Raw genomic sequence first — 24,794 nt, forward strand, 5'->3', positions numbered from 1 at the left:
TTTTTTTAACGTTTTATTTATTTTTGAGACAGAGAGAGACAGAGCATGAACGGGGGAGGGGCAGAGAGAGAGGGAGACACAGAATCGGAAGCAGGCTCCAGGCTCTGAGCCATCAGCCCAGAGCCCCACGCGGGGCTCCAACTCACGGACCGCGAGATCGTGACCTGAGCTGAAGTCGGCTGCTTAACCGACTGAGCCACCCAGGCGCCCCTCAACATGATTTTTTTAAAGCAGTGACCACCATAGTTAAAAGGGCTGTGTGCGATTGTTTGGGGAGGAAGGGTTACTACCGACGTGAGGCAGGCAGTCGGCACCTGCTGCAGACTGGATTTAAAATCAGACTCCCCTGGATTCAGCTCTCTACTTAAGGGGCTCATGACTTCATCTCTGCAAGCCTGCTTCTGCTCTGAAACGACCATGATCACATCACCTACCTCATAGGTTTATTCACCGAGCTAATGGAGTAAAATGCCTGACATATAGGTGCAAGCGTGTTACCCTGCGCCAGGGCCCAGAGTGTTCTGGAATGTGTCCCAACCACAAATGTACTTTCCTACCTCTAAAGCTTTGCACATGCTCTAACTTGCCTCAAATGCTCTTGCCCCACCACTCATACCTAGCAAACTCCTACACATTCCTTAAAGCCCTAGCTGTAAGATACCTCTCTTTTCTCTGTGCAAGCCCTGACCCAGGGACCTAGGGGCATGTGGGCCTGGTTCTAACTGGGCCCACTCTTACGTGATGAGTTCCCTGAGAACAGGTGGTAGGCATGCAGTCAAAGCTTCTTGAATGAACGAATGGATGGATGGATGAATGAATGAATGATCATTTGGGAAGGGTGGCCAAAGTGGAAGCCCAAGAGCCTGCCAGCCACTTCCGTGCCCACGTCCCCAGCTCCCAAGACCTAAAGGGGCCAGCCGTGGCACACGAGGGGCGAGGGGGCTTCCGGGCGGGGTCTTCGGGTCTTCCGGTACGGCCCCTTTAAGGGGCGGGGCCAGTAGGGTGGGCGCTCGGAGCGTCAGTGCGGCGCGAAGATGGCGGCGGCGGCGGCGGGCCCCGGGGCGACCCAGGCACCGAGCTCGCTGCTGCTCGTGGTGGGCGGCGAGTGCGGGTGCTCGGGGTTGCTTGCTTATGTGCTGGAGGAGCTCGAACGAGGTCGGGTTGGCCTGGGGCCACGGGGTGCGAGAGGCGGGCGCTGCCGCGCGTCTCGGCCCGAGGCGGGGGGGGGGGGGGGGGCGGCGGCCGGGCTGGGGGCGGGGAGGCGATGGGCGGCGGCGGGATCCTGGGGGCCCGGAGGCTCGGTCTTCCTCACGGTTAGGCTTACGGCGCGGGCAGAAGCCTTGGGCGCGCACGGAGGAAGCGGTACCCGGGCCTGGATTGGGCTGCCTCGCCCCGCCCCGCCTCGGGTGTAGCCCGGGGACGGGACGGGGGCCCGGGCTTTGGGACCCGCGCGATTGGGCAACACGGGCGACGGCTCCGCTTCCCGCCCAGTGGGCCCGCCGAGGGGAGGGTGGGGTCGCCTCGAAGCCCCGGGTCATAGCAGCTTGGATGTCCCGGAGGGAGGAGCTGGGATGGAGAGACTGGGCCTGGAGCCCCGGGGCCCACTTTCCGTTGCTAATTGGGGTGTGGGCGGGCGCAGCCTGCCCAAGGGATTTGGCATCTGGGGAGATGAATCATGTAGGTGCACCTGCGAGGTTCACCTGCAGCCACTTGGCACAGGCGTCGTGCACCCCACACCGTGTTTGGAGGGCATTCATCCCCCCCCCCCCCATTCAGATGGGCAGGGCCTTCGGTCTGGCGCCTGCAAAATGGAAAGGCAGCGCACATCTCTGCGTCCTTGGGAATGTCGTCGTCTGTGCCCATGTCTTCCCCCACCTCCACCCCGCCCCGTGCGCAGGGATAGTGTGGAAACCACAGGTTCAGCTCTGCCCTCACGGTGCTAATAGCCTGATAGGGTGCAGGATCCAAAATGGATGAGGACAAGTTTTAAGCTCCCAGGCTGTCAGGAGTGCTCAGAAGGATGCAGAGCGCTGAGGGCCTGAAGGGTGGGTCGGGAGACAGAGGGAACGACCTCCTGAGAGTGGGAAGAGCTGGTGCAAAGGCCAGGAGGTGGGAACATTCCTGGCAGGGCAGAAGGGGCTGTGTGACAGTGGTGGGGGTGGGGAGATGATGGAGGGGACCAGATGACTGTTTGGGAGGTGGGGGCTCTTTTGTTGATGTTGTGAATCTTCTCTGTGAAATGCCAAATTAACGCTTTGGGTCCCTTGGTGCGGATGCAGAGACAACGCCAGAGGCACCTTAGGTGGTTCTGAGTCTCCAGGCTGTTGCGTACAGGGGCGGGTTGAGGGGAAGGGGCTGGGACGGCTCCCACCTGCCAGATGCTAGTTAACTGAAATATTGTGGGAGCTGGGGAGCCTAGTTGACTTCCTGCCTCACTTCTCCGGCCACCACCCCCCTTGCCCCCAACAGGCATCCGGTCCTGGGACATTGACCCTGGCATTTGCAGCCTTGATGAGCAGCTCAAGATTTTCGTGTCCCGGCACTCTGCCACCTTCTCCAGCATCGTGAAAGGTGAGACTGGAGAGCCCCCCCATGTCCCAGCCGCTCCCCTTCATTGGGCAAGTGTTCTCTGAGTGCCAGCTGTGTGCCAGGCATGGGGGAGGGTTCGGGTATGGCTGTGAACAACCACAGTAACAATACAGCCGAGATCTGTCAAGTTGGAGCAGGGCTGGGCCCCGACCAGCACTGCTAACTCCCTTGGTCTACACGTGGCAGTAACTCGTATTTTTGTCCCCATTTTGCAGATGAGGCAGCTGAGGGGTGGGGGACAGGGAGACCTCCAGGAAGTGGGCTTTGTGGATGAGAGGCATCTGGGGGCTGATGTGTCAAGTGGAGGGAAGGGCCCAGGCAAGGTGAGAAGATATTTGGAAAGTGAGGGGCTGCTGAGTGGGCCTGGAGGGTAGAGTGTGGGCCCCGCGTGGCAGGGACTGTGTATGGTTTGTGGCTGTGACCCCTGTACAGTAGGCGCTCAGTGGATGGGGAGCTGGGAGAGGAGCAAGATTGAGGGAGGGGTTGGGACGCCTGGGCCAGCCCCACACGGCCCAGGATGACCCACAGAACAGAGCAGCTACTGGGCGGGTTCCGGGTATCACCAGCAGCCCCTCTTGCCTCAGCCAGCCCGTTGAGTCACCTCTAGGCCGCTGCAGGAGGGGAAGGAAGTGTCCTTCGCCTCATTGTCCCAGCGGTTCCTGGTGGCTTCCTGACCCCTCGCAGGATTTGGGGGTGGGAAGGGGCTGGAAATCCCATCGGTTCTGTGTGTCCTTGGCGGCCATTTCCTCTCTCTGTGCCTTGGTTTCCCCACCGGAATGGGGCAATATCCGTACATGATGATAAGCGTGTGATAAACTGATAAAGGTTGACCGGTGCCGAAAGGTCCTTGCCTCTCTAGCCTTAGGCCTGGTGCTCCATTTCCGAAACCTCTGGGCTCTGAGGGACAGACGAGGGTTCAGATCCCGGAATCATCCCCACTCCCCTCTTCCTGGCCCATGAGGCCTCCCTGGCCCCATGCTCCCCCATGCTCCCCTCGCTCTAGCCTCACCCGCCACTTCCTGATCCTCACTTGGAGCCCAGTCCTGCCTCATAGCCCTTGCCCATGGTTTGCCCTCCTCCTGGTGTACCTCATTGGCCCTGGGCTCTGGCTCCTTACCTATATGGGGTGACAGTGACGTCCCCCGTAGGGCTGACTGCTGTGAATTGGGGCCTGTAAGCAGGGATGGCCTTGTTGTCACTGTTTCCAATGTGAGGCCTGCCAACGCTGGTTTCCTGTTCTGGCCTCATCCTGACCCGCAGCTCTACCACGCGCCTGTTGATTCTCAGATGACCCCCTGGCTGGGGTTTCCTGGAAGCAGAGTCCTGGAGGGGCTTGTGGCTGCCTGGGGTCACACAGGGAGGCAGGGCTCGACACCGGGACCGCCTGACCCTGTGCACAAGGCCCAGCCCCAAACTCACAGAGCCCAATACCCCCACAGGCCAGCGGAGCCTGCACCACCGCGGAGACACCCTGGAGACACTGGTCCTCCTGAATCCATCAGACAAGTCCCTGTGTGACGAGGTAGGGAACAGTCATCCGCAGGGGGCAGGCTGTCGGGACCGGCACCATCCCAAGTCCTGACTTCCTGCGTCCCTGACTTTGTGCCGTTTGAAATTCTCTTGACACTCAGCAGCCTCACCCCCTCCTTCAGGAAGTCTCCCTGGATGGCCTCAGCTTCAGCTTGTCACCCCCTCGGAGGTGACGGTGGGAGGAACAGGTGAAGTCAGGAAAGACTGGAGTTTGCGAGGAAGGTCTGGAGGCAGGAAGGCAGGACTCAGCTGACGTTTGCATCTTGTGCCTCCCTCGCTAGCTGGGCCCCCCCAGGAGTTGTCTGAATTGGCTTTTTTTTTTTTTGTTTTTTTTGTTTGTTTTGTTTTTTAGTTTATTTATTTATTTAGAGAGAGAAAGTGCGTGAGAGCACAGAAGGGGCAGAGAGGGGGAGAGAGAGAATCCCAAGCAGGCTCTGTGCCGTCAGCTAAAACGAAGAGTCGGACGCTTAACAGACTGAGCCACCCTGGAGCCCCGAATTGACTTCCTAATCCTTCTAATTTATGGACAGCTTATGCCCTTCTCCTAGTTACCCATAGGAAAAATGAACAAGATGAAGCCCAGGACGCCCCTCTAGAGACCCCGGTATAGGTGGATTCCTCTGATCAAAAATGCTCCGTTTTGTTCCCTCAAGGAGCTCTGAAGGAGATAGAGCCAGACACAGATACACTCTTCTCCATGGCCTTGAGGCTGGGCCAGAGAGAGAGTGGGCTCCAGGGAATCCAGAAAGGGTATGGTGGGCTTCTAGGAAGAGGAGGCCCCGGAGCCTGGCTTTGTAGGAAGAGCAGCAGGAATTTGTTGGGGGAAGGGTGTTGGGCTCAGCAGGAGGCCCGGAGGGTACCCTGCCAGCTTCTAGTTGAGTACTGGGCGGGGGACAGGGATTCGGGTGGTTGTATGGAGATTTGGGGCTGGGAGCCATCTCAAAGCAGGGTGTAGGCCTTGTCACGGCACAGAGTGGGGCCTTTAACAGTCTCCCCCTTCCTCAGCTCCGGAACCTTCTGCTGGACCCTGCCCCTCATAAGCTGCTGGTATTGGCTGGGCCCTGCCTGGAAGGGACAGGGGAGCTGCTGCTCCAGACGGGGGGCTTCTCGCCCCGCCACTTCCTCCAGGTCCTGGGGACAAAGAGGTAAGCCACCTCCTCCTCGTCTTGCTTCCCCTGGCTCTGAGTTCGGGCTGTGTGACCCTAGTGACCTGTCCCTCTCTGCACCCCATCCCTTCCTCTGTGGAGCAGCAGCACTGACACATGTCCCTCCCATCGTCGGGCCCCAGTTCCCTCACCCACGACGGCGTGTGGTTTGAGGCTAGGCCTGTAGATCAGCAGACATCCCAGAGACCTCAAGTGGCACCCCAGCTTCCAGGTCCCAGCTGGGTAGGGTCCTTTCTAAAGTCCTTCGTCCGGGTGTGGCAAATGAACAAAGCCAGCCGATAAACCACCTTTTCCCGTTGTAGAGAATGAGGTGACGACGGTGAGCTAAAAAGCAGAGGTGGGGAGCATGGAAGGTGTCCCTGGAGGGAGCTGTGCTGTAGAGAACAGCAAGTGCAAAGGCCTTGGGGCAGGGAGAGTGAGAGGGGAGGGGAGGGGAGGGAAGCAGGTGGTGAGTCAGGAGCATGTGTCTCTGCGGACCGTGGGGATGGCTGGGATTTGTCGTAATGGTGACGAGGGTCGGCCAAAGGACTCTCCCAGCCCCAGGAATCAAGGTGGAGGGGCCCTTGCCCACTTTTCCCGAGGCGCTGGGTGTTGCCCGGCTCCAGGGGGCTTCTTAACCATGACCCCCCGCCCCTCTGTAGATCCGGGATCTTCTGGCGTCCACACCCCCACCTGCAGACCTGCCGAAGCTCACCATCACCTGCCCAACCTTCGGTGACTGGGCCCAGCTGGCACCTGAGGTGCTGGGCCTCCAGGGCGCGCTCCGGGTGCAGTGGAACCCACCCGTGCAGCTGCCGGCTTCCGAGGGCCTGCGCCAGTTCCTGGAGTACGTGGCTGAGTCGCTGGAGGCCCCGTCTCCCTTTGAGCTGCTCGAGCCGCCAGCGTCCGTGGGCTTCCTCAGGCTCGCCCGGCCTTGCTGCTACATCTTCCCCGGCGGCCTCGGCGACGCCGCCTTCTTCGCCGTCAATGGCTTCACCGTGCTGGTCAACGGTGGCTCCAACCCCAAGTCGAGCTTTTGGAAGCTGGTGCGGCACCTGGACCGGGTGGACGCCGTGCTGGTGACCCACGCCGGCGCCGACAGCCTCCCGGGCCTCAACAGTCTTCTGCGGCGCAAGCTGGCCGAGCGAGACGAGGCGGCGGCCGGCGGGGGCTCCGGGGACGACAGGCTCCGCAGGCTCATCTCCCCCAACCTGGGGGTCGTGTTCCTCAACGCCCGCGTGGCCATCTCGCGTCTGGTGAGCGGCGAGGACGAGGCGGAGCTGGCTCTGAGCCTCTTGGCCCGGCTGGGCATCGCGCCCCTGACTCTGAACCGCGGGCCGCTCCCGGCCGAGCCCACCGTGCTCTTTCAGAAGATGGGCGTGGGCCGGCTGGACATGTATGTGCTGCACCCGCCCGCGGCTGGTGCTGACCGCTCGTCGGCCTCCGTGTGCGCCCTGCTAGTGTGGCACCCCGCGGGCCCCACCGAGAAGGTGGTGCGCGTGCTGTTCCCCGGCTGCACACCTCCCGCCCGCCTCCTGGATGGCCTGGTCCGCCTGCAGCACCTGGGGTTCTTGCGAGAGCCTGTGGTGACCCCCCAGGACCTAGTGGGGCCTCGGCGAGCGGAGAGCAAGGAAAGCGTGGGCTCCCGGGACAGCTTAAGAAGAGAAGGCCGGACGACGGCACCGGCCAGGCCTGCCCCGGAGCGCCCTGTGGGGGCCCGGAAGGACCCGCCTCGAGTCGAGGCCCCCCGCAGGGCTGAGAAAGAAGCCAGGCTCCCCCGGGAGGTGAAGAAGGACCCCAAGCCAAGCGTCCCTCGGACCCAGCCCCAGGAGGTGCGCCGGGCAGCCTCCGCTCCGGTCAGCGTGAAGAAGGCGGGTGCCCAGGCCGCCCCCAGGCCCCGCAGGGCACCCAATATCCCCCGCCCGGGCGTCCCGCCGGCGGAGAACGGGCCCCACAGCCCCCCCAGCTTCCGCTGTGGAGAGGCCAGCCCGCCGCCGCCAGAGGCCTGCGGCTCCCCTGCCCCCCAGCTGGCGGCCACCCCCAGCCAGGAGAGCAGCCTGGAGCTGGGGCTGAGCCCGGCCGGGGAGGACGGCGGCACCTTGGAGGAGAAGACGCTGGAGCTGCTTTTGGGTGCCAGCACCCCCCGGCCGCGCACACCCTCGCCTACTGGAGCCCACCAGGGCCCGGCGGAGGGCAGCGGGCGGCTGTCGCTGAGCCCGCTGCGGGGCGGGGAGGCTGGGCCGGATGCCTCGCCCACGGTGACCACACCGTCACTGCCTGCCGAGGTGGGATCCCCGCACTCCACGGAGGTGGACGAGTCCCTGTCCGTCTCCTTCGAGCAGGTGCTGCCGCCGCCGCCTGCCGCCGCGGGCGACGCTGGGCTGAGCCTCCCCCTCCGCGGCCCCCGGGTACGGCGATCGGCCTCCCCGCACGACGTGGACCTGTGCCTGGTGTCACCCTGTGAGTTTGAGCACCGGAAGGCCGTGCCCGTGGCGCCCGCGCCCGCGTCCCCAGGCAGCTCTGATAGCAGCGCCCGGTCCCAGGAGCGGGCGGGGGCCCCGGGAGCTGAGGAGACCCCACCCACCTCCGTCAGCGAGTCCCTGCCCACCCTGTCTGACTCGGACCCCCTGCCTGCCGCCCCCGGCATCGCGGACTCGGATGAAGACATGGAGGGCGCAGGGGTCCCTCGCCGTGACCCGCTGCCCGAGCCCCTCAAGTTCCCCCCGCCGCTGCCCACCCCGCCCGGCATCTGCATGGTGGACCCCGAGGTGCTGCCCCCTGAGCAGGCCCGGCTGACGGAGGGCCACGGCCGCACCCGGAAGTCCGGGGTTCGCCCTCACCCCAGCACTGCCGCCTCCAAAGCCACTCCCGCGACCACTGCCAAAACCAAGGGACTGGCCGGTGGAGACCGGGCCGGTCGGCCCCTCGGCACCCGGAGCGAGCCCAGTGACAAGGGAGGTCGGGCACCCCTGTCCAGAAAGTCCTCGGTCCCCAAGACGACCACTCGGGGCCCATCCGGTAAGTACCCAGGGGCTGGAGGCCTACAGCAGGGTTACCGGCCCAAGTCTTTGTTCCCTGTTTGCTGTGTGGCCTCAGCCACACCTGCCACCCTCTCTGGGCGTCAGTTTCTCCTACAAAACGGAAGCTCTGGCTCGCTTGTAATTCCGAGGCATTCAAGCAGTGCCACCCACGGAAGCATAACGTGAGCACATCTGTCATCATGAGGTCGCTAGTGCCACAGCGAGTAGAAACGGGTGAAATTAATTTTAATAGTATATTTAACCTGTTTGCGTAGAGATTCCCAAGCCCCCCACCTCCAGGCTCAGTGTTGCAGTCAGGACTCGGGATGCAGTCCTACTCCTGGCTCAGCTGTGTTGGAGCAAAAGGATACAGAAGGGAATCGGCAAAGAGAAGGGGCACGGGGAGGGGGGCTCTTGGGGGGGGGGGGCAGGCACAGGCTTGTAGAGTCGTCTCCCAGTGTGGTCCCACCGTGTGCTTAATGCCCGAGCAGTGTGCCCTGGTGACCCATACGAGGTGGTGTCCACCAGGGATGCTCGTTAGAGACTGAGCGCCCAGGGTGTTGCTGGTCGCGTTGGCACCTCTGCCTGACATGTGCCAACATCCCAGACTCCTCAGCAAGGGTGAAGCAGGCGTTCAGCCTGAGCCACGCTGCTGCGGAGCAAACAGGCGCGGTGAGCCACTCTTGTCACTTAGGGGTGGGAACCTTTCTGAAATCCAGGCTCCCCAGACTCCAGCCAGGGCCACCCCGTAAGCAGACCTATCTAAGGATAGCAGTTTTAGGTACGCTGCGGTAACTTTTCTTCCCAGTCTTCCTCAGTTGTGATGAGATCTCTTAACAGGACATTTACCACCTTAGCTGTTGCTAAGTGCACAATTCCGTAGCGTTAAGTACGTTCGCATTGCTGTGCAACCAGCCCCACCAATTGGTCTCCAGGGCTCCTTTTTCTCTTGCAAAACTGAAACTCTGTCCCCATTAAAAAATGAATTCCCATTCCTCCTCTCCCAATCCCTGGCACCCTCTGGTTCTGCTTTCTGTTTCTATGAATCTGACTCCTCTAGGGACCTCCTGCAAGTGAAATCATACTGTATTTATCTTTTGTGACTGGTTTATTTCACTTAGTATCATGTCTCCGTGGTCCATTCACGTTGTAGCCTGTGTCATAATTCTCTTCCCCTTTTTTTCGTTTTTAAGAATTTCCTTCCTTTTTAAGGCTGAATAATAATACCGTGTTGCACGGATGGACCAAATTTTGTTTATCCGTTCACACACGGATGGACTCTTGGGTTACTTCTGCCTTTTGGCTACTGTCGAATGATGCTGGTATGAACGTGACTGGACTGATATCTCATGGAGACCTTACTTTCAACTCTTTGGGGTATATTCGCAGAAGTGGGATTGCTGGATCACACGGTAATTCCATTTTTGAGTTTTTAAGGAACCACTATGCTGTTTTCGACAATGGCCGCACCGTTTTACATTAATGCCACCAGCCGTGCAAAGAAGGTTCCAGTTTCTCCACATCCTCGCCAGCACTTGTTATTTTTTGAGTAGCCACCTGATGCGTGTGAGGTGATACCTCGTGGTGGTTTCGATTTACGTTTCCCGAATTAATGATGTTGAGCATCTTTTCGTGTGCTGTCGGCCATTTATATACCTTTTTTGGAGAAATGTCTGTTCAGGTCTTTTGCCCCTTTTTGAATCGGGTAGTCTTTTTGCTGTTGGGTTATGAGAGTTCTGTATATATTGTGGATATTAACCCTTTGTCAGGTATATGATCTGCAAATATTTTTTTCCCATTCTGTGGGGTTGCCTTTTTATTCTGTTGATCGTGTTCTTCTCCCAGAAGTTTGTAATCGTCATAAAATCCAGTTCGGCTTTTTTTTTCTGCCTGTGCTTTTGTTGTCACATCCAAAAAATCATTGCTAAATCCAGTCGGGTGAAGCTTTTGCTTTGTTCTAAGAGTTTTATGGTTTTAGCGCTCACATTTTGTTCCCAGGATAAATTGAGTTAATTTTTGTCCGTGGTGCCGAATAAGGGTTCAGTTTCATTGTTTTGTATGTAGACCTCCGATTTTCCCAGCACCATTGGTTGAAAAGACGGTCCTTTCTCCTCTGATGGTCTCGGCATCGTTGTCAGAAATCATCTCATCACATACGTGAGGGTTTATTTCCGGGCTTTCTGTTCCGTTGGCCTATCATGTGTCTGTCTTTATGTCAACACCACGCTGTCTTGATTACTGTCCCTTTACCATAAGTTTACAGATCAGGAAGTGTGAGTCCTCCAACTTTGTTCTTCAACATTGTCTTGCCTCCTGGAATCCCTTGAGATTCCATATGAATTTTAGGATGGTTTTTCTATTTCTGCAAAAAGCCATCGCTGGCACTTTGATCGTGACAGCACCGAATCTGTAGTTTGCCTCAGGTAGTGTCAACGGCTCGGCGGATATTAAGTCTCCTAATCCACAAATATGGGATGTCCTTTCCGTGAGTTTCTATGTTTTCGTTCCTTTCAGCGGTGTTTTTTAGTTTTCGTATATTTTGTTTTCTTGGCTAAATTAATCCCTAAGTATCTTATTCTATGTTAATACTATTGTAAAGACAGTTGTTTTCTTAGTTTCCTTTTCAAATCGTTCACCATTAGCATATAGAAGCATAATTGGTTTGTGTGTGTTGGTTTTGTGTCCAGCTACTTTGCCGAATACATCTATCCTAACAGATTGTGTGTGTGTGTGTGCGCATCATCTTAGAGTTTTCTGCACGTAAGAGCGTGTCATCTGTGATCAGAGATAACTTTAATTTTTTCTTTTCTAATGTAGATATCTTTTCTTTTTCTTGCCTGATTGCTCTGGCTAGCACTTCTAGTACTGTGTTGACTTTAAGTGGCAAAAGCCAACATTCTTGCCTTGTTCCTGCTCTTAGAAAAAAAGCTGATAGTCTTTCTCCATTGGGTATGATGTGAGCTGTGAGTTTTTCATACATGGCTCGTGTTTTGTTGAGGCAGTTTCATGCTATTCATAGTTTGTTGAGGGTTTTTATCACGAAAGAGTGTTGAATTTTGTCAAATGCCTTTCTGCAACAGTTGAAATGATTGCGTTGTTTTATTCATTCTGTTAATGTGGTCTATTATATTGATTTTTCTTTTCCTTTTAAGACTTTATTTTTTTTTTTAATTTTTTTAACGTTTATTTATTTTTGAGACTGAGAGAGACAGAGCGTAAACAGGGGAGGAGCAGAGAGAGAGGGAGACACAGAATCTGAAACAGGCTCCAGGCTCTGAGCTGTCAGCACAGAGCCCGACGCAGGCCTCGAACTCACAGACCGTGAGATCATGACCTGAGCCGAAGTCAGACGCTTAACCGACCAAGCCACCCAGGCGCCCCTAAGACTTTATTTTTAAGTAATCTCTACACCCAACGTGGGGCTCAAACTCACAACCCTGAGCTCAAGAGTCACATGCTCTACCTACCAAGCCAGCTAGGCGGCCCATATGTGTGTGTGTGTGTGTGTGTGTGTGTGTGTGTGTGTGTATACATACATACTTTTTTTTTTTTAAGATTTCATTTTCTGGAGTGTCTGGGTGGCTCAGTCGGTTAGGTGTCCACCCGTGAGGTCATGATCTCACGGTCCGGGAGTTCAAGCCCCGCACCAGGCTCTATGTGACAGCTGGGAGCCTGGAGCCTGTTTCAGATTCTGTGTCTCCCTCTCTCTTTCTGCCCCTCCCCTGCTTGCACTCTGTCTCTGTCTCTCGAAAATAAATAAACATTAAAAAAATGGTTTTTAATTTCATTTTTAAGTAATCTCTACACCAAACATGTGGCTATATTGCTTTTTCATATGTGGAACCATCCCTGCATCCCAGGGATTCCCACTTGACCACAGTGTCTGATCCTTTTAATATGCTGCTGAATTTGGCTCGCTAATATTTGTTGAAGATTTTTGCATCAAGGTTCATAAGGGATATTGGTCTGTAGTTTTCTTTTCTTCGTAGTGTCTTTGTCTGACCTTGGTATCAGGGCAACACTGGCCTCCTAGAATGAGTTAGGACGTGTTCCCTGCTCTTCAGTATTTTTGGAAAAGTCAGAGAGGGATCGATGTTAGTTCTTCTTTAAATGTTTGGTAGAAACTTAGGCTCAGGAGGATTTTGATTACTGATTCAATCTCCTTACTAAGGATAGATCTGTTTAGCTTTTCTGTTTCTTTGTGATTCAGTCTTTGGTAGGTTTTGTGTTTCTGGGCATTTGTATGTTTTTTCTTGGTTATGCAGTTTCTTGGTTGTACAGCTGTTCAGAGTACTCTCATCATGCTTTTTATGTCTGTAGAGTAGGTAGTAGTGTCCCCCTCTTATTTCTGAGCTTATCAATTTGAGTCTTCTCGCTTTTTTCTTAGTCTAGCTAAAAGCCTGTCAGTTTTGTTAATCTTTTTTTAAAATTTTTTTTTTAACGTTTATTTATTTTTGAGACAGAGAGAGACAGAACATGAATGGGAGAGGGTCAGAGAGAGAGAGACACACACAGAATCCAAAACAGGCTCCAGGCTCTGAGCTGTCAGCACAGAGCCCGACGCGGGGCTCGAACTCACCGACCGCGAGATCGTGACCTGAGCCGAAGTCAGACGCTCAACCGACTGAGCCACCCAGGCGCCCCCGGTTTTGTTAATCTCTTTGAAGGACCAACTCGTGGTTTTGTTGGTTATCTTTTGTGTTTTTCATTCTCAATTAAAAAAAAAATTTTTTTTAACGTTTATTCATTTTTGAGAGAGACAGAGCATGAGCAGGGAAGGGACAGAGGGTGAGGGAGACACAGAATCCAAAGCAGACTCCAGGCTCTGAGCTGTCAGCACAGAGCCCGATGCGGGGCTCGAACTCAAGAACTACGAGATCATGACCTAAGCCAAAGTCAGACGCTCAAGTGACTGAGCCACCCAGGCACCCCTCTATTCTCAATTTTTAAAATCTCAAATCTCTGCTCTAATCTTTATCATTTCCTCTCCTCTGTTAGCTTCAGATTTACTTTTGTTGTTTTCTGGTTCCTTAGGTTAATAGTTAGGTTGTTGCATGGAGATCTTCTTTTTTAATATAAACATTTATACATAGAAACTTGCCTTTTATCTCTGCTCTCTCTCAAAGAGATTCTCTTTCAGCAGTTGGACTATTCGTGTGTCTCAATGTGTGTCATCCTACTTGGAATTTGTTGAGCTTCTTGGACGTTTCCTAACGCCATTCATCAAACATGGGAAGTGTGGGGCCATCATTTCTTCAAATAATCATTCTGCCCCTTTCCTCCTGGGACTCCACATGTGTATGTCGGCCCTCTCGATGGTGTCTCACAAATCCCTCACGCTGCCGTTCACTTTCTTCGGTCCTTATTTGTCCCTGTTCCTTGAACTTGATAATTGCTATTGTCCTATCAGAAATCACTGTTCACATCATGAATTGAATTCCTCTGGTGAATTTTTCATTTCGGTTATTGTACTTTTTAGCTGCAGGATCTTCTTTTGGTTTGTTGTTAAATTTTCTCTGCCCTTAGTGATGTTTCTGTTTTTATTCACACAACGTTTTCTTGCATGTCTTCCTTTCTGTGAGCATTTTTAAGTTGGTTTAAAGTCTTTGTTCAGTAAGCCCACCATCTGGCCTTTCTCAGGAGTGGTTTCTGTTGATTTTTTTTTTCTTTTTTCTTTTTCTTTTTTTTTTTTTTTTACCTTGGGCTATACTTTTCCTGTTTCTTTGTTCGCCTTGTGATTTTTGCTGTTGTTGAAAACTGGACATTTGAATTTAATAATGTGTTAACTCCGGAGATCCAAATCTCCCCCTTCCCCAGGGGGAAGGTTTGTGTGGCTTCTTTGTTTAATTTTTTTTTTTTTTAATGTTTATTTTTAAGAGAGACAGAGTGTGAGCGGGGCAGGGGCAGAGAGCGGGAGGAAGACACCGAATCTGAAGCAGGTTCCAGGCTCCGAGCTGTCAGCCCAGAGCCCGACGCGGGGCTCGAACCCACAAGCCGCGAGATCATGACCTGAGCCGAAGTCGGACGCTTAACCGACTGAGCCACCCAGGCGCCCTTTCTTTGTTTAATTATCATGTGCTGTTTCTGTTTTCATGAGCCTGCACCTTTCTGGGTGTGTGTGGTGATTTTCCCAAATCTCCCATATATACAGTGGCTTTTTTTTTTTTTTTTTATTATTAAGTTTTTAATTTTAATTCCAGTATAGTTAACAGCTATGTGAGTTTCAGGTGTAGAGGATAATGATTCCATGCGTTGGCTTTTGAACAGCTTAGTCCTTACGTGTCTGGCTCCTTAAAAGGGGAAAAAGTGAAAAATGAAGTGGGGAGGGGTAGATGGGAGAGAAGGAGAAAAAAATGTTCCCGTTCTCTCGATCTCCTGGAAGTCAGGGAGAGGCTGCCAGCACGACTCTTGTCTGGAAGGGGAGACGGATTCCCGGTGCTTCCCAGCTGCACCGTCATCCCCCGGGTCCTCCTGCCGAGTTCATACTCTGTATGCGTGCTATGATCGCAGAATATTCCAGCATGCCGTCGGTATGAAAGATGACTAGCTAATTCCCCTTCTCGTGGCCACGCTGAGTCTTGGGTGCCTGGTGTGTGCTTTGCACCGAACCCCAGCTCGTGTCAGCTCGTCCCTGCCACGTTCCAGTGCTCGGTGACCACGGCGGAGGGCACTGCGGGCCTGGAAGTACCGGGGGTGGTGGGAAAGCAGCGGTGATGACTTGAGCTGGTGTCCCCGAGTGCTTGCTCACCGGTTGCAGGTGCCTTGGTGGCCCTGCCCTCCGGAAGCTGACCGATGTCCCAGGCTTCTCTCGCCCCGTGGCTTGTCATTAGTTCCCAGCCTCGGTGCCCCCCGGAGCTGCCCCCTCTTATCCTCGTTGGGCACTTGCCGGGAGAGGCACCTGCTGGGCCCCTGTGAGTTTTAGCAGCTCAGGGGTCCCCAGCCCAGAGTGGCTACCCAGGCCTGTGGCCGAGGCTGGCACCTGGAGGCTGGGAGTCATCCGAGCCCGTGTGTGCCTGGGCTCCTTCTCCCACTGCCTCGGACAGACTGACCCTCTGCTAGTGTCAGCAGACTGTGTCTTAAAAGGGCCAGAGGGTAAACGTTGCCAGCTTTGCAGGCCAGGTGGTCTCTGTCCCAACAACTTGACTCCGTGCCGCGGCAGAACAGCAGCTTCGTGTGGAACCCAAAGGGCGTTCCGGTAAAACTGTGTTTACAAAAGCAGGCGCTGCTGTAGTTGGCCGGTCCCTGCCCTACCCCGTCCTCCTGTCCTGCGGCCTCTGCCCATGTTCCCCTTGTCTGGCTGTTCCGCCTCTGCTGCTCCTGTCTCCCTTGGGCTCATCACGGCCATGGCGGCTTTCTCTTCTTGAGACTTAAGATCCCCACCGCCACTGTTCCCAGCTATGAGTGAGGGATGCCGCCTGCCCAAAGCTAGGGGATTCACTCACCCCGCAAATGCCGCGGCAGCCCTCTGGGCCCACGCCCTGAGCCAGGCAGTGTTTACGGTCCAAAGATGTCAAGCATCTGGCCAGTTGCCTGTGCCTCAGATCCCGATCTGTCCTCAATTGATTATGATTATGAGACACTCGCCTGGGACCGGTGGCCTCATTCCCCTTTGCATAAGCTCTAGGTTCAGGGCCACGGATGAGGCTCTGAAAGCAATGCCACGTCCAGTCTCCCTCTTGCAATTCTGTCCTTCCCACACCCACTCTGTCTCCCCGTTGCCCTCGGGGGCAGGGATTTTTGTCTGTCTGGGTCACTGGCACGTCCCCAGTGCCTAATGCCCGGGAGGACTTGATAAATGCCCTTTGAGTAATTGAGCAGATGGATGCTGCAGAAGCAGCAGATTGTTCTAGATACTGACTGCCTTGGGAGCTGAAGCTCTAAAACCCCGTCTTTCTGGAAGCCCTCCCTGATTGCCTCCTCCTACCCTCCTTACCTCTGGCCCTGGGTATGTCTGTGTCCAGGGACCAGCCAGGGAGGGTCCAAGCACTGAGGATATGGCCAGGGGTCTTTGCAGAGTTCGTTGAGTAACTTCCCGTGCCAAGGAGAGCTTTAAGATAGATCAGGCCTCCTCCTTGAGGAGGGAGCCACTCAGAGAGATGTAGACAGAGGTGGGAGCCCCTTCCCAGGCCCTGGGTCCCAGGAGCTCAGGTCTGACCCCATCCTTCTTGCCCGCAGGGTCAGCTGGCAGCCGACCAGGTGGGTCAGCAGCCCCTCCCGGCTCCCCCGTCTACCTCGACCTGGCCTACCTGCCCAGCGGGAGCAGCGCCCGGCTGGTGGACGAGGAATTCTTCCGAAGGGTGCGTGCGCTCTGTTACGTCATCAGCGGCCAGGACCAGCGCAAGGAAGAGGGCATGAGGGCTGTCCTGGACGCACTGCTGGCCGGCAAGCAGCAATGGGACCGTGACCTCCAGGTGTGTGACCACCCCGGGGCCCCAGACAGTCTTGGCACGAGGTCGGGCCGCACACCTCCTGGCGTGTTCCTGTTGAACTTAGTCCTGGGAGGTCTGTGTGACCTTCACCCGCCCACAGAAGAGGGAGTGGGGCTCAGAGAGCCTGAGCTGTGTCCCCAAGGCCACGGAAATGAAGGCAGGTTCACGGGTCCCACCAGCTCTCAGGACTCTGTTCCCGTTGTCCCCTCCGTCTGTCTGGAGCAGCCTGGATGAGGGTGCAGGACAGGCCCGGTTTGATACGCTTCCCTGACTCCTGGGCTCTTAACCATCCCAGTCACGAGAATTGGCCAGGAGGAATAGGCGAGGTGTCCACGTAGCTGCGAAAGTTGAGAATTGATCCTGTGGGCTGGGGCTGTCCCCCAAGGAAGCCTTGAAGCACATCCTTGAAGGGTGACGCAAGTCTGGCTTGAAGGTGCCTGGCCACCCATTCGGCGTGTGAGGTGCCGATGCCCAGCCTCAGGGAGCATGCGCAGCCCCTGTCCCCACCCCACCCCCCCGTGTCCCCTCCCGCCCCACAGCTTGTCGGGAGCCAGGACGGAGGGTTCCGGGCACTGGGCAGAGGTAGGGCAAACTTGGTGTGTCCCAGGGAGGAGCCGGAGAGGGGCCCGGGTCCTTTGGGTGCCGTGGGGACAGGAAAGGACCTCAGGGATGGACGGGTGCAGACATCCAGGCGAGAGCTAAGGGAAGCGGAGCAACTGTGGTCAGAGAAGAAGGGTCTCAGATGCCGGGGGTGGAGCAGGGGCCTGGGCCCAGAGGTCACAGGTGCTCCCCCTCACCGTCAGCCCGTCTGTCCCACCCACAGGTGACCCTGATCCCCACCTTCGATTCCGCGGCCATGCACGAGTGGTACGAGGAGACACATGCCCGGCACCAGGCGCTGGGCATCACCGTGCTGGGCAGCAACAGCACCGTATCCATGCAGGACGAGGCCTTCCCCGCCTGCAAGGTCGAGTTCTAGCTCGGCGCCTGACACCCGCCCCCGCGGCCCGGCATCCGCCCCGACCCTGAGATTCACCTGCGTCACAAATAAACCAGGTACTCCACCCGGCTGTGGCCTCAGTTCCTTCCGCTGGCGGGAGACTTGGCAGCCTCCGGGACGGTCATCACCGCCGTGTCGGCCCCCAGGTCAGGCGTGCTCCGGCCTCCGTGTCGCAGGCCGGAAAACCCAGGCCCGGGGAGGGGGGTGTGCCTTTCCGGTAGTGACCGCCAACAGCCGGTGCCCGCCGCTGACCGCGGCCCTCCGGCCGGACCCGGCAAGCATGAGAGGCCGATTTTTACTGGCGGGGAAGCTGGAACCCCTGAGGGCAGCCGGACTCCACTCTGCCACACAAACCGGCCAGGGACAGGGTGAGACTGGAACCCCAGGCTCTGTGCTCCAAAGTGACAGAACAGGCCACTCTCCGTTCCTAGAGATACCTCATGCTCGTGGCAGGAGAGTCACATGCCACAGGGAGGTCTTAGAGGAGAACCTGAAACCCAGAGATTACGAAACATCCATTCCCGAAGAACCCCTTGCCTGCTCTCTGCATGCGTGGAGATAACCTAGCTAGAACATTAGACGAGGTGCCGTGCATCCTGGGTTGAACGGCGACCCGAAAAGCATACGTCTGAGCCCTGACACCTGATATCTGTGAGTGTGACTGTGTCTGGAGAAAGGGATTTTCAGATGCAGTTAAGTGAAGGCTCTTGAGATTCTCTGGATGGGCCCTAAATCCAATGACGCGTGTCCTTATAAGAGACAGAGGAGGTGACACACAGGGGAAGACCACGCGGACATGGAGCCAGAGACTGGGGTGATGGGGTGATGGGGCCACAGCCGAGGAATGCTGCAGCCCCAGAAGCTGGTGAGGAGTGATTGTCCCCTAGAACTTTCTGAAGGAACCGACCCTGTGCACACCTTGATTTCAGAGCTGGGCCTCCAGAACTGCAAGAATGAACTGTTGTGTGTGGGACCTTGTGACGGTCCCGGGAGATGTTCTGAGCCGGTCGGCACACGGCTCGCTTCCCCGGACACGGCGGCCTGAGTCCCTGTGCGTGGCCACGTAGGTGTCCTGGTACAGACTCCTTCCTCCGGCCGTCTCGGGCCCCAGCTCGGCGCGTCCAGGCTGCTGTGGCACAATACCAGGCGGCTTCCCCGACAGACGCTTCCTTCCCGCAGCTCCGGAGGCTGGACGGTGGAGACCAGGGTGCATCAGGGTGCCAGGGGTCTGCCGAGGGCGGGCCCTCCGGCTTCCAGATGGCTGCCTTCTGGCTGTGTCCCCGCGTGGACAGGGAGGGGGCGTGGGGGCACATCCTCTCACGGCCCCTCCTTCGGCAGCACCAACCCCGGGATGGGACCCCACCCCCCTGGCCTCCGCGACCTAACGCTCTCCCGAAGCGCCCCCCCTCCCCAGACACCATCACGAAGGAGAGTGGGGCTCACGCATAGGAAATGAGGGGGTATTTTGCACTAGTTAGGGCTCAGCTGATCGATGACTAGTGTCGTGGTTGGACTGGCCTTTGTGGTTCTGCTTACAAGACGCCCTTCCGCCGGACACCCATCGGGAAACTGAAGAAAAATAAAAGGTTTCTCACTTACCAGACCTGGAGATCACCCAGCGCCCCCAGGGCCACATAGTGAGAGGGGCGAGGGGGGGACTGAGACAGAGCTGCTTGTTCACTGGCCGGGCCTCTGCTCTTATTGGGTCCAGGATGGGAGCCCAGGGTTTCCAGGGCTCATTGTTTCTTGGTAAACTTAAAACCTCCCAGTGGGAATTTAAAGCGATGGGAGGGAGCAAAAACAAAACAAAACGAGTGGCCCGAAAGGCCAGTTACCAAAATCAACCAAGACCTCTAAAACAAGGAGCCTCAGTTGGGGCAGGCGGCCTCTTTGGCCTCTTTCTCCAGAGGCGTGGCTGGCGAGTAGGTTCATTCCAGCTACCATCTTTGAAGAGGATGCCTGGGCAATCAAAGCGTAAGTCCCGCACGCACTCGCATCACAAGAAGGAAACAAACTGGCCTTACCCCACAGGGGGCACACAATTCCGCCTGGAGCTGGCAGGGCCGCAGCAGCCAGGGACACATCTTGTCTACCAAGGGTTGGTTTGTGGGACCTGACTGCTTCGTGTGGGAGCCACCGAACCGGCGTCTGGCCGCCTTCCTGTGGGATGTCGGGACTTGACAAGGCCGGGCATCAGGAAGGGCAGGTGGACGCCAGGGGAACCTGCGTGGGCGCCCACAGGGACAGGACCCACAAGGGCACCGTGGGTGAGGCCGCGACCAAGGTCAATGCGCACCCGGCCGGGGACAGGTGCGGCAGCCACCTGGGGAGTTCCCCAGCGCCTGGGACCTGGGTCTGTGACCCTGCGCCCTCCGTCCATCCGTTTACCGGGAAAGCGGAAGTGCTGGGATCCGAGCGCCCCCCGCCAGGCGTGTCCTTCGCAAAGCCGCGCGTGCGCATGCGGGTTAGGGTTACGGCCCTTTGTCTTGCCTTTTCCTGTTGCGGGTAAGGGTGGGCTTCTTCGCTCAGGGCCTGGGGGCGGGCCGCTGTTTATAACACTGCCCCAGGTGTCATTTTGGCCAGACTGCCCTGTGGCAGGTGCTGCCTCCCATTCTCTATTTCGTTTATCGCCAGGGAGGGTTTCGCGTTGGTATTGTTTAATTAGCTGCTTCCACTGTTTTATTATAGGTGTTTCTTCTCACTGATACGTCACAACTCTACTTTTTCAAGAAACGTGAAAAGGTTTTTAATTGTGCTAAAAAACACATAAGATTTACCCTCTTAACCATTAAGCTCTTGTGCGGTGAGTTTGCTTCTCCCCCCCACATCTTTCCACTTTATGAACAGTTTTTCTGTAAGCATTTTGTTTTCATGGTTTTCAGACCACAATCTTTAAAGGTCTTTCTTTTGTGCTCTGAGAGGCCTTCCTCGCGGCTGGCACAAGTTCTCCCATGGTGTTTTCTCTGTGTTTCTCATGTTAACTTTTATTTTGATCCACCTAGGACTTATTTGGGGATGAAGAGAGATGGAGGGGTTGCCCCAGCCCCAAGGGCCAGCCGATTGTCCCAGGCCTGTGCAGATTTGAAACGCTCCCTCCTCCCTGAATAAGACCCCGTGGGTTTGCGTCTGTTTCTACATCTGCTCTAATCCATCACCAGCTTTTCTGGCCCTCTCCCCGCTATTTTCACTGGTATATAGTCTGGTGTGTCTGTCTTAATAGCTCCTTAGCAGGTTCTTTCTCCTTAATTTTATTTTTTCCCTTCTTAAATTCCCAGCTGTTTCCACATGCTCCTTCCTCTTGGGAGTTCTAGAATCTGCACAGAGGGGGCCCAAACACATGTATGAGAAATGTCACAGGGGCGCCTGGCTGGCTCCTTTGGTAAATAAAGAATGTGACTTTTGATCTTGGGGTTGTGAGTTCTAGCCCCACGCTGGGTGCTGAGATGACTTAAAAAATAAAAATCTTTTAAAAAGAAAGAAGGAAGGGATGAAAGAAAAGAAAAGAAAAGAGAAAAAAAAAAAAAAGAAAAGAAAGAAATGTTATAAACTTCTGCTTTTGACCACGTCGTAGACTAGATTCTCAAGCCGATCTTCCAAGAAAAACAGTGAAAACTGCCGAGTAAAAAGAGTTAAATCTTGATTAACGCGTCCGTGGGCAAACAGAGGCGAAGGAGCAGTCAGAGGCCAGAATGTCCACAGAGGCGGGAGGCAGCTTTTGTGTTAGGCTGGGTTTGGTCTTTCGTTTTCACGGACCTTCAAGATGGTGGGTCCTGTTAAGTCAAGACCTCACAGGGTGAAGTCACAATCGAAATAAGATCTTCCCAGGAATGGAAAGGAAACTCGGTTATCTCCAGCCTGTCTGTTGGGAGGAAGAGGGGGGTAGAATCTAATCCAATGATTGGTGACCTCGCTTGAGTTTACAGCTCCAGCAGTATCTGGGTGTCCAGAGGCCTCCAGTAGACAAAGCAGTTTAAAGTCATCCAGGGTGGTGGTGACCCTGAAGGTTTGCGGTTTGAGCCTCCAACCCCAGCCTTCGAGAACTCCCCCAGTCGTGGGGCACCTGGGTGGGCTCAGTCGGCTAAGCTAATGACTTCAGCTCAGGTCGTGATCTCGTGGTCTGTGAGTTCAAGCCCCGTGTTTGCTCTGCGCTGACAGCTCAGAGCCTGGAGCCTGCTTCAGAGTCTGTGTCTCCCTCTCTCTCTGCCCCTCTCCCACTTGTGCTCTGTCTCCGTCTCTCTCTGTCTCTGTCAAAAATAAACAAACATTCAAAGAACTCCCCTAGTCACGTCCCAGGAACTGCGTATGAACTGGTATCGAAAACTCAACCTGTCCGCATGGCGGGGGAGCCAGCGGTCCTGAAGGCAGCAGAGACTTGCAGCTCAGCATCATTAGACCCAGAATTCGTGTGTTTAATCCTGAAGTGTGGAACAGAGGGCAAGACATATGGAGAAGAGCCAAAAATAACTAAGAAATTAGCAAATAATGGAGGTCTCAAAACACTGGATGCGGCTAACCATGGATTTGAGCTGTCCGAGCAGAGTGTGTTTCCCAAATATGGGAAGAAAAGGGAGGGTAAGAGAGAGCAGAGGCAAACTCTGAAGAGGATGAAGGCAGAGAATTTTCCAGAACGAATGCAAGACGTCAATTCACCGGTATTCAGAAAGCCAACTGCGTCCCAAGCAGGGTGTATAAAAAGACACGGCCGATTCCGCGCAGAAAATCCAAGTCAGCAAGAAAAGCGAGCCTGAGGATGGAAAGCCAGCTTCTCAGACCCAGAGCCTGGAACTCAGGACCCAGAGGGGCACCGCATGCAAGGCTCTGAGAGAAAGCAGCAGCCCAGAAATGCTCCCCCGACAGAAATGGTAGAGAAGTGAAGATCCCCGCTGGAACAAATTCTGAGGGAACTGTTTCAGGCAGAAAGAAAAAGGGCTGACACGCAGGAGGAGACAGCAGAAAAGGTGGGAAATGCCTGAGCTGAGGCGAAGAAACATCACCTTCATTAGCAAGAACTAAAATGTCCAATGTGTACGATTAAAGTCTAAATTAGACAACAACGGCAAAACATAGCCGATTGGAGTCAGGCTTTAAAATCTTTGTATCTAGCAATTTTTCCGAGCTGAAGGCTTGTAGCAGCCCTGTGTTGAGCAAGTCTGTCGGTGCCATTTTTCCAACAGCATCTTCTGCTTTGTCACATTTTGGTAACGCTTGGTAGTATTTCAAACTCTTGTATTTGTTATGGTGACCTGTGATCAGTGATGATTTAATTAAGGTACGTGCATTTTCTTAGACATAATGCTATTGCACGCTGAATAGACTACAGTACAGCGTAACTATAACTTTTATATGCACTAGGAAACCACAAAATTCGATTGGCTTTATTGGAATATTTGCTTTATTGTGGTCATGGCCTAGAACGCAACCCACAATATCTCTGAGGTATGCCTGTATTGTTTGAGGAGACTGTGACATATTACCCGGTTGAATGGAGTAGGAACATTAATGATTGTGGTAAATAATAAGAGACTAGAACTGGTCTATAACTTCCAAACTAGGAAGACGCAAAAATTAGAATGAAAAGGAAATAATCCAAAATAATCCTTCCATAGGGAAGGAGGGACAGATAGCCCAAAATAAAATAATGGAAGTGCATAAAATTTACTAGCGATTACAATAAATGTAAATGGTCAAGTTAAAAGACAAAAGATGGTCAGACCGTTAACTTCTTTTTTCTTCAAGTGTATTCATTTATTTTGAAAGAGACAGAGGGAGAGAGAATCCCCAGCAGGCACTGCGCTGTCAGCACAGAGCCGGACCCAGGGCTTGAACTCACGCACTGTGAGACCATGACCTGAGCCAAAATCAAGAGTCAGATGCTTAACTGACTGAGGCACCCAGGTGCCCCAGACTGTTATCCTTTTTTGAATTCAAGTTTTTAAGCCATCCATAAGAAATACCTAAACATTTATGCTTAGATGCTGAAAATTTTAAAGGTAGGGAAAAAAATAAACCTGGCAAATACTAAAGAAAGAAAGCTCACATACATTAGTAAAGTTATATTTTTGTGTATTTTTAGAAATAAGGAATATTGTATCAGAACTTTTAATTCACCAGGAAGATGTCACCATTCTGAACTTTTATGCACCTAACAAGGGAGCCTCAAACTAAAGAACCCCTGGAGGGGATCATAAGTTCACCTTTTTTTTCTTTTTACCCTGTTAGTAGGTTTTCTAACACTGATCTATCCTCACATTCCTAGGAATAACTCCACTTTGTGTTTTTATTTTCATAAACTGGGAAGGGGGCGGGGCCAGGGGCGGGATCTGGGCTTTTGCCCTCAGTCCTTGGTGGATCTTTCCCTACCCTTCGGATTTCTGATGTTGGCTCATCACCCTCACTGAGCCCAGCATTACAGGACTCTTACTGCCTAGAATATCAGGTGGCAAGGCGGGAAAGGAACACGGTGAGTCAGGGCTTCCTACCAGAAAGTGACAATCCCGCTTGTCATTTCGTTGATGGAAGAGGGTCACATGACTCTGCCTGATTCTGGGGCTGAGGGGAACACTCCTCCCTGGATGGAGGAGAATCAGAAACAGTGGTGAAAATCAACTGATTACTGACCGGTCCCTCTTGCAAAGACAGAGTTTTGTCTTGGCCAGGGGCTGGCAAACTTTTTCCGTAGAACCAGTTAGTAAATTTTTTCAGTGTTTCGGGCCATGCGGTCTCTGCTGTAGCTGAACAGATGGAAATGACTGCATTAAAAACTCCAGTGAAACTTCACAAAGAGGGGACGGGGCGCCTGGGTGGCTCAATTGGTTAAGCGTCTGACTTCAACTCGGGTCATGATCTCATGATTGGTGTGTTTGAGCCCTACATCAGGCTCTCTGCGGTCAGCCAGACCCCGCTTCAGATCCTTTGTCCCCCTCTCCCTGTGCCCCTCCCCTGCTCTCTCTCAATAAATTAATAATAAAAATAAATTTTAAAAAACTGCACAAAGAGGCTGTGGACTGGAGTTGGACTCTGGGCTGTGGCTTGCCAGCTCCTGGTCTGGGGCATCTGACTCGCATCTATAGCTAGAAGGGGT

General features: G+C 54.6%; 1 protein-coding gene and 1 long non-coding RNA gene across 2 annotated transcripts; one reads left to right on the plus strand and one right to left on the minus strand.

Moving 5' to 3' along the window:
- Positions 1-1,029: 1,029 nt before the first annotated feature.
- On the plus strand, positions 1,030-17,782 carry MAP1S (microtubule associated protein 1S). The gene is made up of 8 exons (XM_042927301.1): positions 1,030-1,155; positions 2,470-2,571; positions 4,029-4,111; positions 5,125-5,264; positions 5,408-5,507; positions 5,927-8,282; positions 16,460-16,695; positions 17,537-17,782. The coding sequence occupies exons 1-8, from the start codon at positions 1,035-1,037 to the stop codon at positions 17,690-17,692; spliced, it is 3,294 nt and encodes a 1,097-aa protein (XP_042783235.1). The 5' UTR covers positions 1,030-1,034; the 3' UTR covers positions 17,693-17,782.
- Positions 17,783-18,075: 293 nt separating this feature from the next.
- On the minus strand, positions 18,076-20,128 carry LOC122214153. Its single transcript, XR_006199761.1, has 3 exons — positions 19,738-20,128; positions 19,157-19,282; positions 18,076-18,901 (listed from the first exon to the last, which is right to left on the minus strand). It is a non-coding gene; the product is annotated as an uncharacterized LOC122214153 (long non-coding RNA).
- Positions 20,129-24,794: the final 4,666 nt, after the last annotated feature.

This window comes from Panthera leo, chromosome A2 (assembly GCF_018350215.1).
Source record: "Panthera leo isolate Ple1 chromosome A2, P.leo_Ple1_pat1.1, whole genome shotgun sequence".
NCBI lineage: Eukaryota > Metazoa > Chordata > Mammalia > Carnivora > Felidae > Panthera > Panthera leo.